General features: G+C 37.9%; 1 protein-coding gene across 1 annotated transcript in view; it reads right to left on the bottom strand.

Moving 5' to 3' along the window:
* Positions 1-16,005, bottom strand: part of LOC128656406 (solute carrier family 12 member 9) — a 455,098-nt gene that overhangs the window by 96,389 nt on the left and 342,704 nt on the right. The window contains exon 9 of the mRNA XM_053710294.1: positions 6,183-6,307. Coding sequence (XP_053566269.1) covers positions 6,183-6,307 — 125 coding nt within the window. The remainder of the gene's footprint in view (positions 1-6,182; positions 6,308-16,005) is intronic.

Raw genomic sequence — 16,005 nt, 5'->3', positions numbered from 1 at the left:
GTTCTTAACCTACCCTGTTTAGCGCAAAACTCGTAATCTAGGTGTAAGGAAGCAGCATCTTTATTTTTAATAAAATATCAGCAAAAAAAAACAGTTTTTATGTTTTTAAAGTTGGCGGGTGAAACAGCACTGAGAAATTACTTTATATTGTGGTCTATGGGAACTGCGTGTTCAAAGTAAAAATATATGTATATGCTTATAATCATAATTAGAAATTATCAACAAAATATAAGCAATTTCTATATCTTGGCCCATACCATGAGTAATACTTACCAGTTAGACCCCATTCTGTGGGGGGGGGGGGTGGACAGAACCGTCCGTTCCCCCAGTTACCAAATAAAGGTAACAGTGAGACACCACTCCTTCCTCCTCCTAGTGAGGTCCAGCCAAAATAGGTGAAACCAGGCACAAAAGGGAGGGAGCATGGTAAGTATTACTCAGGGTATGGGTCAAGATATAGAAATTGCTTATATTATGTTGATAATTTCTAATTATCTTGGCCCCCTGGTAATACATACCAGTGAGCGAATACAAATCAGTAATGCAAGAAAGGGTGTGAAATAAACAACTGAAAACTCAAAATACTGCAAGAATTATTTTTTCTATTAAGCTACAACAGAGGACAATATTTTCTGTCCAAATTTAGCGGCTGCTGACTGACGAACATCCAACTTTTAGTGAGAGATAAAGGTATTTAGAGACTTCCAAACTGCTGCTTGACAGATCTCTTCGGGTGAAACATCCACTTGAAAGGCCCAGGAAGTTGAAACTGCCCTAGTGGAATGTGTCATAAGCCCATCTGTTCCCCTTTTTGTTGATAGGCTTTAGAAATAGCCTGAACAATCCAACCAGAAATTGTTGGTCGAGAATTTGTTTTCAGTTTTCTGAATATCCTGGGTTCTTAAAATATAGATATGAAGACATCGAACGACATCTAACCTATATAGTGGTTTCCTAGGAGGATCTAATTGCCCCGGGCAAAAAGAAGGAAGCACAATATTGTTATGAAAATCTCACACAACTTTGGAAGGAACTCTTGCATGGTACGAAGGACCACTTTATCCTGCTAAAACACAATAAATGTATCCTTGACTGAAAGAGCTTGAAGTTCTGAGACCCGTCGAGCTGAAGTAATGGCTACCAGAAAAAGTGGGGGGTGGGGAGGGAAGTAAAAAAAAACAAAGATATTTCACATAGAGGTTCAAATGGTGAATCTAAAAGAGAATCCAAAACCAAAAGCAGATCCCATGAACTCTTGTTTTGATTGACAGATGTATATGGGCAAAAGCCTGAAAGCACTGGACCAATAAAGGGTTTTTAGCCCATCTGACTCCTGATATTGCTGAAATTGCTGATACTTGAACCTTAAGTGTTCTTGCACTGATTCCTTGAAGATACCCATCATGGAGAAAGTCAAGTAAATGCAAAATTTTGGGAGCTGATGATTGATGGCTGAAGTCGTGAGATCGACTTCTGGAAGACTCAATTTGTTGACAATTATTCAAAACAAACATTTGTTTAATTGCCACTCCATTGGAAAGACTTCACTACTGCTCAAAAACTCTTCTGTGACATTTGTCACATGAAGGTGAGTTTGAGCCCAATTGAAGATTGAATACATTTCTCTTTAAGCACTCAGACCCTTTGTTCCCCCTTGAAACTGAAGATAAGCTGAAGCTGTTCTGTTGTCTGTGAGTATCCTCACAGCCTTCCCTTCCAACAAATCCTGAAAGACTTTGAGTGCCATGAAAACTGCTCTGATTTCCAGAATATTTGATGGTAGAGACTGAATCTGTTGGCTCTATTTCCCTTGAGCAAACCTTTCTTGGCAATAAGCTCCCCAACTGGATTTGCTGGCATCTGTCTGGACAAGGATACAATCCGGATCTTGAAGAGGAAGCTTTCTGGGCAGGTTCCTGACTTCAATCCACCAATTTAGTGTTTTCCTCAAGTTGAGAGGAAATGTGATTTGTTGAGATAGACTTCTGCACTTCTTGAACTTCTGCAAAAAGTGAATCTGGAATGGTCGCATTCTCCACCTTGCCCATTATACCATGTGCAGGACAGAGGTCATATGACCTAGAAGCTTCATCCACTGACATCCTGTTAGATGTTTGACATGGCGAAGGCTGCAGAAATATTCCTTTAGGAACTTGATAAAATTGTCTGGGAGAGCAACAATTCCTTTCTGGGTGTTGAAGCGAGTCCCTAGAAACACCAAATCTTGACAGGGTTCCAACTGACTTTTTTGAAAGTTGATATTCCAACCGTGATCTTGAAGATATTGCAGTAAGATCTCTCTGTGAGAATAAGCATGCTCTGTTGAATCTGCCAGAAGCAGAATATCGTCCAGATAATGGATTACAAATAATCCTCTGACATGTAACTCTGCTATGAGAGGAACTAGGACCTTTGTAAAAACCCTTGGTGCGGTAGAAATTCTGAAGGGAAGTGATGAGAACTGAAAATGATGGTCTCCTTCTGCAAAACAGAGGTACCTTCTGTGTGATTCTGCTACAGGAACATGGAAGTATGCGTCCTTGAGATCTACAGATAGTAGATGAGCCCTTAGAGGAATAAGCTTGATGACAGAAAGAACAGATTCCATTTTGAATTTTTGTACCTTCAGGAACCAATTCAGGACTCAAAGATCCAGCACAGGCCTCCAATTTTTGTACCTTCAGGAACCAATTCAGGACTCAAAGATCCAGCACAGGCCTCCAGGTTCCGTCCTTTCTGCTTGTCAGAAAAAGAGGTGAGTAAAACCCCAGGTTCTGTGATTGAACAAACATGTGAATAGCCTTTAACTTTGTAGGGTCCCTGGGGAGAGGGCCAATATATATTTTTACGTGTTAATATGTGTATATACACATATTAACACATAAATATATACTGTATGTATAATCATATACATATATATTTATATTTGTGTACATTTGCATGCATTAGTATTACTCATTAGAGCACTAATATCGCTTGCGCACAAGCGATATTTAGTGCTCCACTTGTAATCTGGCCCAATATACGTTGTACAGAAGATCTGACAGATTGTAAAGGAGCTCAATATCTCTAAAGTTATCAGAACTGCCACAGAGTTATCTGAAGCTCTCTCAAGATATTAGCAAAAAGAAGATAAAAGTGTTTGTTTTGACTGTGTGCAAATTGCAGCTCAAAGGTGTTCCTTGGGTTAGCATCATATTATTTCAGCTACAAGTGGGAGTCTACGACCCACAAATATAATATCCTTTGAAGAGTGTTCAGCATTGGACTAAAATAACAGTTTTAAGTGTGTGGTGTGAACAGAACATAAGCTGTCAGTGGTGCTTGAGATGCAAAAGTGACCATTAAACTGTGACACTGATGGCAACATTTTACTGGAACACAAATAACAGAAGTAGAAATAAACATTCAAAGTACATTGTGATAGCTTTCCAATGACCTGACAGGTCTCCTTTTCATATGTATAAATCAATGCACATTTCTATTCAAAACAAAATGTCAGAGTTTCCTTTTACTGCTACCAGTGGAACACATTCAGCTTGCAATGCTGTGTGTTGTATATTGCTGCTATACTGTTCACAGGGAGACAATATTTATCTCCCATATATACAAACTGCAACAATGCAAACAGAGGGCAACGTGTTTTTTTTTTTATATACCAGGGAAGCCCAATTTTTCTATGTAGGGCGGTCACTAATGGTGGGATTAGCCGGAGGGCCACATATGCTGAAGATAGAGTCTTCCAATAATATTAGACTATGTTCTGAATAATATGTATTAAGTGCCCATCTAATGACTTAATAGTCAAACTAACATATCATTTATCATCCATGATGAATCAATTAGATGCCATATTTTACTTGCATGTAGATAACACAATTTATGCTTCTTTGTAGGTGTGCGAAACCCCAAAAAAAAGCCTGGAAAAATGCTTTATACAGTTGTTCATGTGTTTACTTGTTTTAAATATTCATATATTCATGTTCTTGCATTTGTAATTCAGGTGGCTGAACTCACCAGGCAGTTAATCCAATGGACTGGAGTATTTGAACCACAGACTTTAATGAATCAGAATGACGACCAATGTCTTTATTAGGGATGTGCATTCAGATCCTTTGTTTTTGTAGCCAGATTGATTCATATGAAAGATCCCCACACTAAGATATGTGCAAATCCAGATCATAAAATGGGGATCTTTTACAAGAATCAATCCGGCTACGAATATATCCGAAGGGCATGAGCCGCTGTTTACTTCCGCATTCAGATCCTCACAAAGAATCCAAATGCACATCCCTAGTATTTATGTTATTTTAAATATACTAATGTTTCCACCACACATAATAACTGAAATAGGTAACTAATTAGCTTTGTATTTTACCTAAATAATGTGCTGAAGTGCACATATGATATGAGGGAGGATGGGCACGCTCTGCAAACACATGTGACGTTACCAAACAATCCGTACAATGATTCCTGTCTCACTTCACTTTAGCTACACTTGATGGGCAGATCTTAGGGATGTAATACAAAGTAAGGTGCATACACTTTCTTTTTGGAAAAAAAACAACAACTGGCTAACAGCATTGACCGAAAGGGACATTTAATATCCTTGTAAAATGTTTAAGTAATACGATATACATTCATATTTATATTGTCTTATTTTGTTAACTAAATCTGACAATATGTTTATTCTATTCTCTCCAGAGAAGCTGGAATGCCTCCATCATAATTTAGTATTTGGAAATTTACCTGAGCCTACAAAATTCTACATACAGATTGGCTAGCTCAGATCACAAGATCATTTATATCTGTCCCTTACTGGCCACATCAAAGGGACCAGGAACATGGGTCGAGGCTTTTCAACAGATTAGCCAGGAACATGGGTTTCATTTAACAGATGTATTCCTGAAATGATCTTGATATGTAAAACACTGTGAATAGTGCAAGAAAAAGAATAATCACAAATGTGTTTAAAACAATGCAGTGCTTAAAGGAAAAGTTTACTATAACACACCACTGTGCAGCATCGTAAATAACATTGAAATTTAGTTAGACTTTCATTCATCATTTATTTACATCTTTACTATTAAACCTAGAAATCTACCTTTTATACTGATAGCTTCTCACGCCATAACTCAGCCTATGTATACAAAATGTTTTTGTTTTCAAATGATGAATATCTTTAGAAACGTTTTGATTGGTCCCCCCACTGGTGTCCCAACAGATTCGCTCTACGTCCACAAATAAAAGTACTAATCTAGATAAGATTAGTGAATGGCATTTATATGGAATAGAGAAATTTACTTTCACTTTAAAGGGAAACTAAATCCAAAATGTTTCTTTAATGATTCAGATAGAGCATGCAACTTTACGCTTGCTTATTGGTTGGCTGAATTAAGTCACCAATAAGCAAGCCCTATCAAGGGTGCTGAATCTAAAATGGGCTGGCCCCTAAGCTTTACATTCCTGCTTTTTAAATAAAGAAAGCAAGAGAACGAAGAAAAGTTGATAACAGGGGGCCTATTTATCAAAGGTCTTGCGGACCTGATCCAACAGTGCGGATCAGGTCCGCAAGACCTCACTGAATGCGGAGAGCAATACGCTCTCCGCATTTAACATTGCACCAGCAGCTCACAAGAGCTGCTGGTGCAACGCTGCCCCCTCTGCAGGGAGGTGTCAATCAACCCGATCGTACTCGGTCGGGTTGAATTCCGGCGATTCCTGTCCGCCTCATCAGAGCAGGCGGACAGGGTTATGGCGCAGCGGTCTTTAGACCGCTGCTTCATAACTGCTGTTTCTGGCAAATCTGAGGACTCACCAGAAACACGGGCCCACAAGCTCCGTTCGGAGCTTGATAAATGGGCCCCCTGGAGTAAATTAGAATGTTGCTTAAAATTGCATGCTCTATCTAATCAAAAAAATAAATAATTGGTTTTAGTATCCCTTTAATGGCCGATATAGCCTATAAGTTTAATATCCTTCTAAAGGGATGTAAGGGTTAATAATATGTTGGGGCTGTAAACTCTGAGACTGGCACAGCATTTGTACTGCAAAGTGCCTTTAAAAAAAACCAATAAAGGGTATAGTCTCAGTATGCAGTGTCCCTTTAACGTAAACTTTCCAATTCATTTAAAACCTAAAAAGAACACTGTCAATCTACTGTGAATTAGCAGTTGCTCTACCTGAAGTTTGGTGCAGAAGCCCATTCCAAAGCCAAACATGCGAGTCCCACAGCTGCGTACACCAGCAGAAAAAAGATGGTCACAATAGCTGCAATGGTGTTAAGTTTTCCTGCAAACAGCACCAACTGTAGAAAGAACAAACAGATACATGTAAGTGTCACATTCCCCTGTTTAACCCAGTCTCATCTATCAATAGCAATGTTATCTGTGACATCAGTGTCAGGTAACACAACACAAAGTACATTGGCTGCTTATCACATCCAATGCAGAACTGGAAGCAAGAATTTAAATCACAACATCTCATTATTAAAAAAAAGTGGAATTTAAATCTATGTGTGCGGTGTTAATCACGCAGAGCTTGATTAAATGGCTACTTAGGGCTGTCAAATCACACACAATTTAGTCCGTTACGGAAAAGAACATTATTACACTACGACAAAATGATCACTGAACCTCACTGATAAAACAAGTGAAAATGTTGGCTGTTTGTAGGGAAGTTAGAGGTGACTTAAAAACACAAGAAGTAAATAGGTAGAGGTAAAAAAAAAAAGCTTGCAATTTACTTCTATTATCAAATATGCTTCATTTCCATGTTATTCTTTGTTGAAGAGATACCTAGGTAGCTGTCAAGAGCACTAATTGGCAGGAAAGCCCCCTAGTGTTCTTGCAATTGTATAACATTATTGCAAAACTGCTAACATATAGTGCTCCAGTCACATGCATGCTCCTGAGCTTAGGTTTTTGCTTTTCAATAAAAGATGCTAAGAGAACTATGTAAGTTGGATAATAGGATTAAATTACAAAGTTTTTAAAATTGCATGCTCTATCTGCATCATCGAAGAACATTTTTGATTTTCATGTCCCTTTAACTCACAAAGAAAGAGGCATACTTAATAACTTTTCACAGGATAGTCTATTTTGGCCTCTTGTTCTGTTTTTTTATTTGTCCCTGGTGTCTGTCCTAAATTGTAAAAACATTTGCCCTACAGTGTGGTCTTCACATGGATGACTGTAGTGCAGGAATCAGCCATATGGTTTTTATTGGTCTTATTGGTGGCTAAATGTAGCCACCAATAAACAAGCGCTATCCAGGGTGCTGAACCTAAAATGGGACGGCTCCTAAGCATTACATTTCTGCTTTTTTTTTTATATTTTAATTTTTATTGAGGAAACAATAAATGCATACAACAATCATGACATAAACATCACTTCAAATATTCATATCACAGTTGAATTAGCTTGAACAGTAATGATTATAGTCCTCGTTTTTAATTCCCCTTAGTTCAGTGTGATAGGTCTCTTTTAGACCATTATTGTTGATGTATATGAAGTCCAGGGGGTTAGCTTAGAACAAAAACAAAAGAAAAAATTGCATCCATTGCAAAACATCTCATTGGGACAGAGTAAGTTACATCAAAATAAGTTTCAACAAAGGTGCGAAAACCAAGATCATACACACGAACAGCCTGCAATTCACAAAAATAAACCTCTGAAAGGATGTTGTTATGTTAAAGAGACATATAATCACTCCTTATAAAATCTCTAAGTGCTATTTCACGGTTCTAGATATATAGAAGTATTCTTGTGCTGCAATATATATAACTAGAAACACTGCTTTATATTTTACTTTTTACTTAAATACAGCTCTCGCCTCCATTTTAGAAGTATGATTAAAGTTAGAGTCCTGCCCGCGACCCCGGCCGTTGGTCACGAGAAGGCTCCACCGTTTGCTTCCTCCCTTTATACAAGAGCCTTAACTCTTGGTAATCAAGACCCCTATAATAAAACTACTGCATACGATGCTTCCCCAGAGATCCCCCACTAACCTCCACAGAAGTTATTCCAATATGTATGTAACAAGTATAAGGGTGATTCATAAAAAAGACTAAGGGATGCTGGTACATAGACATGAGAGCTGGTATACTTGTTATTTGCTGCTAATAAAAGTAAAACCTTGTCAATCTTATTCTCTTTTTGAGAAAATATAGAAACCGAATACATAGGACGGCCGGAAGGGGCGGAGCTGCACGGACGTTGCGTGTGGTAGCGCTCTGGTTGGGAGTGAGCGCGCAACAAGCCCCAAGTGCTCCGAGGATTCGACTCGACAAGCCGGACCTTTAGGCGAGCTGCCTGGTACCCGCAATAGTAGCGGGAAGCTTGGAACCCGACGGAGGGTGAGCAAAACGGCCGCCACGAAACAGGCGTAACAGCCGACCCACGGCCTGGGTCACCTCTTGGAGGAACAGAGCTCCGGAGCGGAGAGACGGCTATAAACGGCAAAGGGATAAGTATGCCTACAAAACCGGAGAGCCAACAAACAATCTCAAAGTAAGGTACTTTTTCTGTTTATTACCTGGAAGATCCGGTGTCGGGGGAACGAAGATCAAGGGAGACAAGATAAGGTCAGATATGCACTTGTGATAATGTGTATTGGGGATTAGGAAAAGAATTGTTGGAACATTGGTCAAGGTTGGAGGTCCCCAAGGAGACAAGGCCCGTCTGTGTATGGACGATCAGTGTAATAAGCCCCCTCTATATGTAACAACATACTGATACAAGCAGTGTCCCCCCCACGAAGAACAATACATACAATTAAGGCGACTAGGAGAGATTTAACAGACGTGCTGTTTGCATATGGTATCAAGGTGCTTGTTGCCTAAAGCGAAAGCAGTGCTGCAGCAGTATCGCTTGGAGTAAGAAAAGTTGTACACTATAGCTGTTGCCAGCCAGGTACCGCAAGGTGGGTGAAGCCCTGGCGGAACAGGAAAGTGAGGAATATACTCCGTCTATTTTATTCCCTTTGTCTCTCTGGGCTAATGGATAAGGGCTACATTGATCTTGGCTTATACTCAAGGCTGTTATAAATTTTGCTGAAGTAAAAATAACTGGTGAGTGGAAGAGTTGCCATATAGGCTTATAAAGGTTACTGAATGCAGCCAGTCTAAGACTTTGCTATTGGTCTAGTGGAAGAGGGGCTATATAAGACTATAAGAGCTGCTGAATGCTACCAGTTTAAGGTTTTGCTATTTGTCCATGCAGGAGCCTACAGCAAAAAAGGCAGTTATAACGGACAAAGAGAAACACCTGCAGTCTGCCTTGCCTATTAACAGAAGGACTCATCTATAGAGACTGTTGAAAACTAATTATAAGAATTTTCCGTAAAGAACTGGTATACTCAGAGTACTTTAAGAGCTATAAATTAAGTTATACCTAATCTTTCTGTGGCATGATATGAAGCGCTAGGCTCCCATAGTATTGTAATAGGCTAAGATTTTAACGTTGTATAAAAGCAATAAGTTAAGAAAATGCTAGGAAAGTCAAATGTCTAACTGTGGTCAGATAAAACTGCTGAAAGAATATACACAATAACAGTTTATAAAGACCTGCTCGGAAACTTGTTGGACATTGGGTATATAAAGAAAAAGAGTTATATTGATATCCATAGATAATTGATTGTTTCTAAAAACACAGACAACTGTTTCTCGACACAGAACTAGGCATTACCACAGTCAGCCACACCTCATACGAATAGAGTGTTAACACACCCTTAGAATTTACCCTTCACATTCCAATCACCCCCTCCTTTTTTCCTTTATCCCCTCTTTTCTACTCCCTGCCTGTCCACCCACTTGGATTTGTTTAGGCCACCACAAGGCCCTGATTAGTTTAAATACCCATACACACACATATGGAAAGATTTGTCACTATTAAAAATAAATCACTGGCAATGCCACCAAAAGGGAAAGAAAAAAAAACGCCAAAAAGAAACAGTCTAGATACAGAGAATAGAATCTTGTTAGAAACATCAAATATACAGACAATGGAGTCTCAGGATCTAGTAAAACAACTATCAGATATTATGTTGCCCCAATTCGACCAGGTAAAGAGGGACATTTCAGAATTAAGGGCAGAAGTTAAACAGTTTTCAGAGAGGTTACAAGAAGCAGAAATTAGAATATCTGACATAGAAGACACGAATGTCAAACATGAAACTAAATTAGCGGAACAATCTAGCCAAATACATATGCTCCAAAATAAGGTCGAAGAATTAGAGGACTGAGCTAGACGAAGTAATGTCAGAATTATAGGACTCCCAGAGACAGAGGAATTTCAGGACTTAATACACTTTACGGCAATACAGCTACCTCTAGGACTAGGTATGCAAATTCCCCCACAAGGGATACAGGTTGAAAGAGCGCACAGAGTAGGTAGCGCCAGAACTTATACGGATGGTAGGGTTAAGATTAGACCAGTTATTGTCAAGTATTTGAACTTTCAAGATAAAGCCACGATTATGAGTCAATATAGGAAAAAATTCCCAGTAAAGATAGGAGAGTATAACATCTTGCTTTTCCAAGATTTTTCAGTAGAAACGTCTAAAAAACGTAAAGAAATGGTACCTATTTGTACAAGCTTAATTAAATCAGGTCTGAAAGCCTCAATTATATATCCAGCCAAAATCAAAATTTTTAATGAACAAGGAAACGTTCTACTGAATAATTACGAAGAAGCGAAAGATTTCCTATATTCCAGACAGATTTCTCAGTAACAAGAGCACAGTAGGAAGTACCCTTAAAAGGATACTAACCAGGTTCTAAACAAGAATAAAGATGGAGAGGATTAATAGTGTTTATGTCATGGTTAATAGGTTAGAGCCTCCAAGAGAAGTTATGGTTACAGTTTTAGCTGAGCAAGATGTTCTCAGCACTTTGGGGCGATACGGAGAAGGTTTTCTCTGTATCTGGTTTTTATATTATGCATGGTTTATTGCTTATTATGTTTTATGTTGTTTTCTATTTCCCTATCTCTTCCTGTTCTTACCTATGGGGCCCCCCTCTCTATCCCCCCCCCCCTTTTTTTTTTTTCTTTTTTCTTTCTCTCTCTTCCTCTCTAGCAATGCGCGATAGGGTACACTATAAATACTTGATTATTATTTGATGGCTGAACAAGTAAAGGTAATATCATGGAATGTGGGAGGGATTTCCTCCTTATGGAAACGGAAAAATATCCTGAAACAATGTAAAAAAAATAATGCAGATATAATTATGCTTCAAGAGACACACCTAAAAAAACAGGAACTAGACAAACTTAAAGTAGGGTGGGTAGAGGAGGTGATTGCAACGCCTTGCACGACAAGAAAAAGAGGTGTAGCAATTATATTAAATAAAAAATTAGAGTACAAAATTATGGAGAAAGAATTAGATCTAGAAGGAAGGTTTGCAATCTTACATATTATAGTATATGAAAGACCTCTGATCTTATGTAATATTTATGGTCCAAATAGCCTAGACAAAACTTTCTGGAATAAGATTCAAGTCAAACTAATGAAATATGGTACACAGAACATAATACTGGGAGGCGATCTAAACATGGTGATGTATCCAACATTGGACAGGCTAAAACCCTCTATGAATAGTAATAGCCGAGCAGAAACCAAACTACTTAAGAATTTGTGCAAAAATTTAAGACTTAAAGATATCTGGAGAATCCAGAACCCAGATTTAAAATGTTTTTCTTGTATATCACACAGTCATAAAACTATGTCTAGGATAGATGCTTTCTTGATCTCTGAAAATTTATTAGGTACAGAAATATCAACAGATATCAAAGAAGTGGTAATATCAGACCATGCGATCGTCGTTTTAAACTTTAAGTTCAAGGGGGCCAAAAGAGACCCAGCAAAGTTTTTTTTTCCTACATACTTAAGTACAAATGTTCAATTTAAGGGCTGGTTAAAGAGAAAATGGGAGGAATATATTTACTACAATAAGGAATATGAAAATAATTACGAAATTTTTTGGGAGGCCTGTAAAGCATTCATTAGAGGGGAAATCAAGGCTTACTTAGTTAAAAATAAGCGGATAGCACAACAGAAAGAGTTACAGCTAGCAGGACAAGTACGCAATTGCTATAATGCGTTTCTAAGTTATAGAACAGGGACACGCTGGGACAAATATATAAGGGCCAAAACAGGAAGAGACATTTTTCTTATGCAAAAATCAAGACAAGAAGATCTTAGGACAAGAGCGTTCTTTTACAGACATAGTGGTAGGGCTGGTAAATTTTTGGCAAATCTAGTAAAAGCTAAGAAGAAGAAATGGGCTATAGAGACGATTAGAAAGGGATCAGAGAGATTGACCAATATTAAAGAAATAAACGAGTATGTATATAAATTCTATCAAAATTTATATACAAAGGATAAGATTAACTTGGAAGCTAAAACAAAGTTCTGGGACAAAATTAGATTACCAAAGCTAGATAAAAAAGACCTAGACGAGCTAAATAGACCTATATCTCAAGAAGAAATAAGAATAGCAATAAATAAAACTGCGAGTAACAAGGCCCCCGGTCCAGATCAGATCCCGATAGAATTATATAAAATCTTGCAGGAAGAAATAACCCCTACGCTAGAAGGCCTTTTCAATAAAATATATATTAATAATAATATGCAGTCTAAATATTTTACAACTTCAACAATTTCATTAGTTTTGAAAAAAGGTAAGAACCCGGAAGAGATGGGTTCTTATAGACCCATCTCACTGTTAAATAGCGACTATAAACTGCTCATGAGCATAATTGCCCAAAGATTAAAGAAAATGATGGCACCATTAATACATAAAGATCAAGTTGGCTTTATGCCTAATAGGACTTCTACAACCAATCTGAGGAAAGTTCAATTGATAATAGATTACTATTGGAACCAGATTAAAAAAAAGGGAACAGGGATCCAAACAGATATGGCTATCACATCTATAGATGCTGAAAAAGCTTTTGATATGATTACATGGGATCATCTATTCACAACAATTAGTAACTTTGGAATCACAGGTTCTTTCCTCAGATTGATACAATTGGTATATAATGAGCCTCAGGCAAACATCTTGATAAATGGTAATATAACACAAAACTTTACTCTACAGAAAGGAACCAGACAAGGGTGCCCGTTATCCCCTTATTTGTTCAATTTAGCGATTGAACCTCTAGCGATACTCCTGAGAAAGGAAATAGATGGGATTTGGCTAGGGAATAGAAGAACTACGCTTCTATTATACGCTGATGATTTACTGGTCTTCTTAAGAGATACCCAAAAAAATATTCCTCTGTTAATTCAAATTCTAGATGAATTCGGTAAGTTTGCAGGTTATAAAGTAAATATCAACAAATCAGAGATTTTTTGGTTAAAGGAAAAAGGAGATAGCTATAAGAATGCGCCATTTAAAAATGCAAATGGTAAATTAAAATATCTAGGCATTGTATTGTCTAGAGACCCTAAAAACTGGTATGCATTAAATTACCCTCAAATCTGGGCAAAACTGTCTAAGGATATGGCCAGATGGGCCAATTTCCCACTGACTTTGTCGGGTAGAATAAATTTAATTAAAATGGTCCTATTCCCTAAAATTCTGTACTTACTACAAAATTTACCCATATTTATCAATCGTAAGGATCTAACATCATTCAAGCGGGACTGTTTAAAATTTTTATGGGGCAACAAACGTAAAGCGATTGCATTACATTATTTGTCACTATTTAAAACAGGGGGTGGTTTATCTTTTCCAGACATAGAGCTATATAATCTAATATGTATGGGTAAATTCGCATTAGAATGGCTAACAGAGGCAAACTACGTTGCCACAAATGACATAGAAGAATTCTTAGTGGCCCCATATGGCTTAAAAGCTTTATTACATTACAAAGGGAAGCTGCCAGACAAAGTTAAAAAATTATCCACCGTTAAGAATATAATTAGTGCATGGCATAAGTTGCTGAAATTGTTACGAGCTAGCCCGGAATACTCAAAATATTTGACTATAGTGGGGAACCCCAATTTTATACCAGCAATTGAGTCGAAAGTTTTCCATAGATGGAAGAGGAAGGGCCTAACTTTCATACAACAATTGCAAGACAGGGACACTAAAACTTGTAGAACGTTTCAGGATCTAAGAAGTGAGTTTGGAATCCCAAATAATGAATTTTATGCGTACCTGCAAATACGGCATTTTCTAGAAACTTTCAACAAAGAATCTATACGAGAGGGTTTAGGCGAAAGGATGAATATGGTATTGAATATGTATAGTCAAGGAAACTATTCCATCTCCTTTTGGTATAAGATAATCAAAAAGTCCCAAGAAACAACAAGAATAGGGGCTTTAGCAGCAAGCTGGCGACAGCCAGCCGAGAGACTACAAAAAAGTTTCAATTTAGTAGACAAAGCAACACTAGCTATAGGTTGGAGAGAGTCTCACATGAAAGTGATAAATAAGGTATATATCACACCTGCCGTAAAAGCTAAATGGGATAAAAATAGCGAAAATAAATGTACTAGATGCAGCTTCCCTTTAGCGGATTTGACCCATTGTCTATGGTCCTGCCCAAAGATTCAAAAATTTTGGAGTAAGTTGAATTTTTGGCTGAATAGAATTAACGGGAAAAAGATTAAATTAGAAAAAGAGGATATAATCTTTATGTACCAAACTCCCAGACAACAGATTAATTTTAAATTTGTGAATACAGCAATATTAATAGGGAGGTCGTTAATCCTGAAATATTGGAAGTCCATGAAAGCCCCCAGTTTAACAGAATGTATTAATAAAATTAAGGGACAACTAATAGTGGAGCAATTTGATACGATAGTTAATTCGGAAACACAGATAAAACGCTTCCTTGATAAGTGGAAGAGATTTATACAGGCTTTCTCGGAAATAGAACAGAAGCGGTTAATATACCCCTTTCGGGAGTCAGTAACATTGCTCAACGCGATTGCTAGAGATGAATTTCCTAATTTGAATTAGCATTGGGGGGCCCCTCTCTTCTCCAGTTGTGGGTTTTTGTTTTTTTTTTTATTGTATACAACTGTAATTATGTATACAAAATTGAAGCATGAAGATTATAGTTGCAACAAGAATGAGATGATTGCCTTGTATGGCGAATTGTTTGTTTTGTTTTCATGATGTCGGGAATGCCCTGACATATCTGTATCTTTTATTTTATGTGCAATAAAACTTTAAAAAAAAAAAAAAAGAAACCGAATACATAACCTAACCTCGCGATGCATAAACACCAACAAAACACAGCATTATATTAACCATGTTAAAAGAAATATGCATATAAAAACAGGGTATAACAACATTCATTTGCATAACAGAGTTTTAGTAAAATATACGTGTAAGTAGAAACATGCTGCAACATCATGCGCTTGCTTAAATTAACTTTAGTAAGATAAACCTGAATATAGGAACTGGTTATATAAACAATTAATTACATAGAGCAAAGTCCTGCTTGTCTACGTTATTTCCATACCCACTTCAGAGACTCAAAGCAAATCACCTAATTTTGCCCGTCTGTCGGGGACCCTTTCAGTGAAGTTGGGAAGATCGTTTATCCACAGAAAAGGAAGCACACTCAGTCCACATAATAGATCGTTTGCCGACAAAGTTTGAGGCCCGAGGATATCAGAGGCAGTCCGAGAGCCCCCCTCATGCTCCCAGGTCAGCTCTGCATTCAGTATAAACTTGAACATCGACTCGATCCCATGCAATAGGTTAATGTGTTTTACAAGTAGGTGCGTAGTTGTAAATTGACCCACTTTCTCGGGAAGCCGGTATTTAGGTGGGAATAAGGCTTTAAGAGTTGAAGTGGCCGTCATATTCTTGGATTTTGGACTATACGGAGAGTATTGTATTGGCTCCTTTTGGATTGGTTTTAATGTATGGAGCAATGTTGAATTTTTGTGAACATGCTTCAGCTGCAGGGAGGGCTCCACGGGGGCGCCCGTTACCGCGGCACCAACTCCCTGTGCAGCCACCTCTAAGGCTCCATCTGT

This window comes from Bombina bombina, chromosome 4, assembly GCF_027579735.1.
Source record: "Bombina bombina isolate aBomBom1 chromosome 4, aBomBom1.pri, whole genome shotgun sequence".
In the NCBI taxonomy this organism is placed as follows: Eukaryota; Metazoa; Chordata; class Amphibia; order Anura; family Bombinatoridae; genus Bombina; species Bombina bombina.
The sequence above is the reverse complement of the archived record's forward strand: the minus strand, read 5'-3'. Positions and strand labels throughout refer to the sequence as shown.